We start from the raw sequence: 2,113 nt of genomic DNA, 5'->3' as shown, positions 1-2,113 counted from the left end.
AAAAAATTTAAAAAAAATAAACTGTCAATACCAAGTACTGGTGAGCAACTGGAAGTTTCATGCATGGCTAGTGGGAATGTAAAATGGTACAACCACTTTGAAAAACACTTTGGAAGATTCGCAAAGTGGTGAATGTGCACTTATGTTTATATCATCTAGTAGTGCTACTCGTAGGTATTTATTGAAGAAAAGTTAAAACATATGCCCACCCAAACATTTGTATGAACGTGTTCCTAGTAGCTTTTTTTATAATAGTTCCAAGGTGTAAATAGCTGAATGCCTATCAACAGGCGAATAGATAGGGAATCTCCTGTATATTCACATGAAGTAATACTTCTCAGCAATAAAAATTGAGTAACTACTGATATACACAGTAATATGGATGTGTCTCAAAAACATTATGTTAAGTGAAAGGGAACAGACATAAATCAACTACATATTGTATGAACTCATTTATATGAAATTCCAGAATGAAAAACTATAGTGATAAAAACAGATAAGCTGTTGTCAAGAGCCAGAGGATGCAAAGAGCAATATAAGTGAACCCTTGGGGATAATGTTCTATGTCATGACCATGGTGGTATTTACATGAGTATAAACATTGTTAAAACATATCCAATTAAAACTTTAAGGTGATGAATTATATTGTATAAATTGTATCTCAGCAAAGCTGGCAAGAAAACTAAAAACATGCATGCTCTATATAAAGAAAACCGTAGAACTTTGTTAAAGAACAAAAAAGGTGACCTGAATGAATGCAGTTTCTGAAAACATGTTCCTTATTTCCTCCTGAGCCCTCACCCATCAGGCTTTTAACCTCCATATTTGTACTGACATCTGTTCAGGATGATTTACAGATTCTCTGAGACAATCCAGGTTTTTCCCCCGACGTTCTTCGCCTCCTTCTGTGTCCTCACTAGCAGACTTTAGCATCCACATTTCTACAGACAAACTGCTCAAGGCCATCTAGGCTTTTTCTCTCATTCTGCTTATAATTCTTCCTGCCTCTACCCACTGCCCAAAGCCACTGCCACATTTTTAGGAATGTGTTAGAGCCATAACCCACTTCTAAGAACCAAAGTCTGTAGTAGTCTGATATTGCTGCCATAAAATTTTACTACAAATAGTGGCTCAAAACAATACAAATGTATTATCTTACAATGAATGTCAGTTAGAATTCTGACACAGGCCTCACTGGCTAAAATCAAGTTGTTAGCAGACCTTCATTCCTTTCTGGAGGCCGTAGGAGACCATCTGTTCCTTGATTTTCCTTCCACTTCAGGTCATCCCCATTCCCTACTCCCTTGTCACCTCTTCAAAGCCAGTGATACTGCACCTCTCTGACCATTCTTCCATAGTCACTGCCCCCTCTCTGCACGGCCAAGAAAGGGTCTCCACTTGAAGGCCTATGGGGTATATTGGGCCCATCCAGGTAGTCCAGATATTCTCCCCCATCTCAAGGTCCCTTGTTTAATTCTATCAGTAAAGTCCTTTTCCATATAAAATAACAGATTACAGGTTACAGGGATTAGGACATGGAATTGTTGTGGGGGCATCATTCTACTTACCACAATACTTAAATAATAATGATGATGAAACTCTGGTATTAAAAACTCATTTCTAACATAAAAAGCAAGTAAAGTCAGTCTTACTTCTCCTCTTGGCTTTTCCCGAAGTAGAATTGTTTCTAAGCTTCGTAGTATCTAGAAAATGACAGGTGGTGATGAGAGAACAGAAATGAAAATAAAAGTTACGAATCTATGGATGGCTTGAGTTTAATAAAGGTGTTTGATTTATTGCTTCTCTCTTCCTTCTAAAGGAACTGAAAAGCTACTGTATTGAGAAGTAGGAGTCCAGGATGGGCCCTCAGTCTTTTTTATTTCTCAATAGCACTTTGAAAAATACCATTACATGGATCCTAAGGAACTGAATGGATGGGAGAAGTGGATGGAGATAATCTCAGAGACACAGAGAAAGAACTGAGGGTTGTTAGTTGGGAGGGGGTGGGGATGAAAGAGAAGGGGAAGGGATGAGACAATATAATATGGTAAATACAATAGGGCCTCAGGAATAGGAAAAGACAGTCTGAGGAATATAATCAGTAATGTTGTAA

General features: G+C 37.9%; 1 protein-coding gene across 1 annotated transcript in view; it reads right to left on the bottom strand.

Moving 5' to 3' along the window:
- LOC109378065 (nuclear autoantigen Sp-100-like) overlaps window positions 1-2,113 on the bottom strand; it is a gene marked incomplete at its 3' end in the record, with an annotated part of 27,541 nt that overhangs the window by 7,074 nt on the left and 18,354 nt on the right. Inside the window, exon 8 of the mRNA XM_019634526.1 lies at window positions 1,653-1,703. Coding sequence (XP_019490071.1) covers window positions 1,653-1,703 — 51 coding nt within the window. The remainder of the gene's footprint in view (window positions 1-1,652; window positions 1,704-2,113) is intronic.

The sequence above is a fragment of the Hipposideros armiger genome, unplaced genomic scaffold (genome assembly GCF_001890085.2).
Source record: "Hipposideros armiger isolate ML-2016 unplaced genomic scaffold, ASM189008v1 scaffold_1716, whole genome shotgun sequence".
Lineage (NCBI taxonomy): Eukaryota > Metazoa > Chordata > Mammalia > Chiroptera > Hipposideridae > Hipposideros > Hipposideros armiger.
The sequence above is the reverse complement of the archived record's forward strand: the minus strand, read 5'-3'. Positions and strand labels throughout refer to the sequence as shown.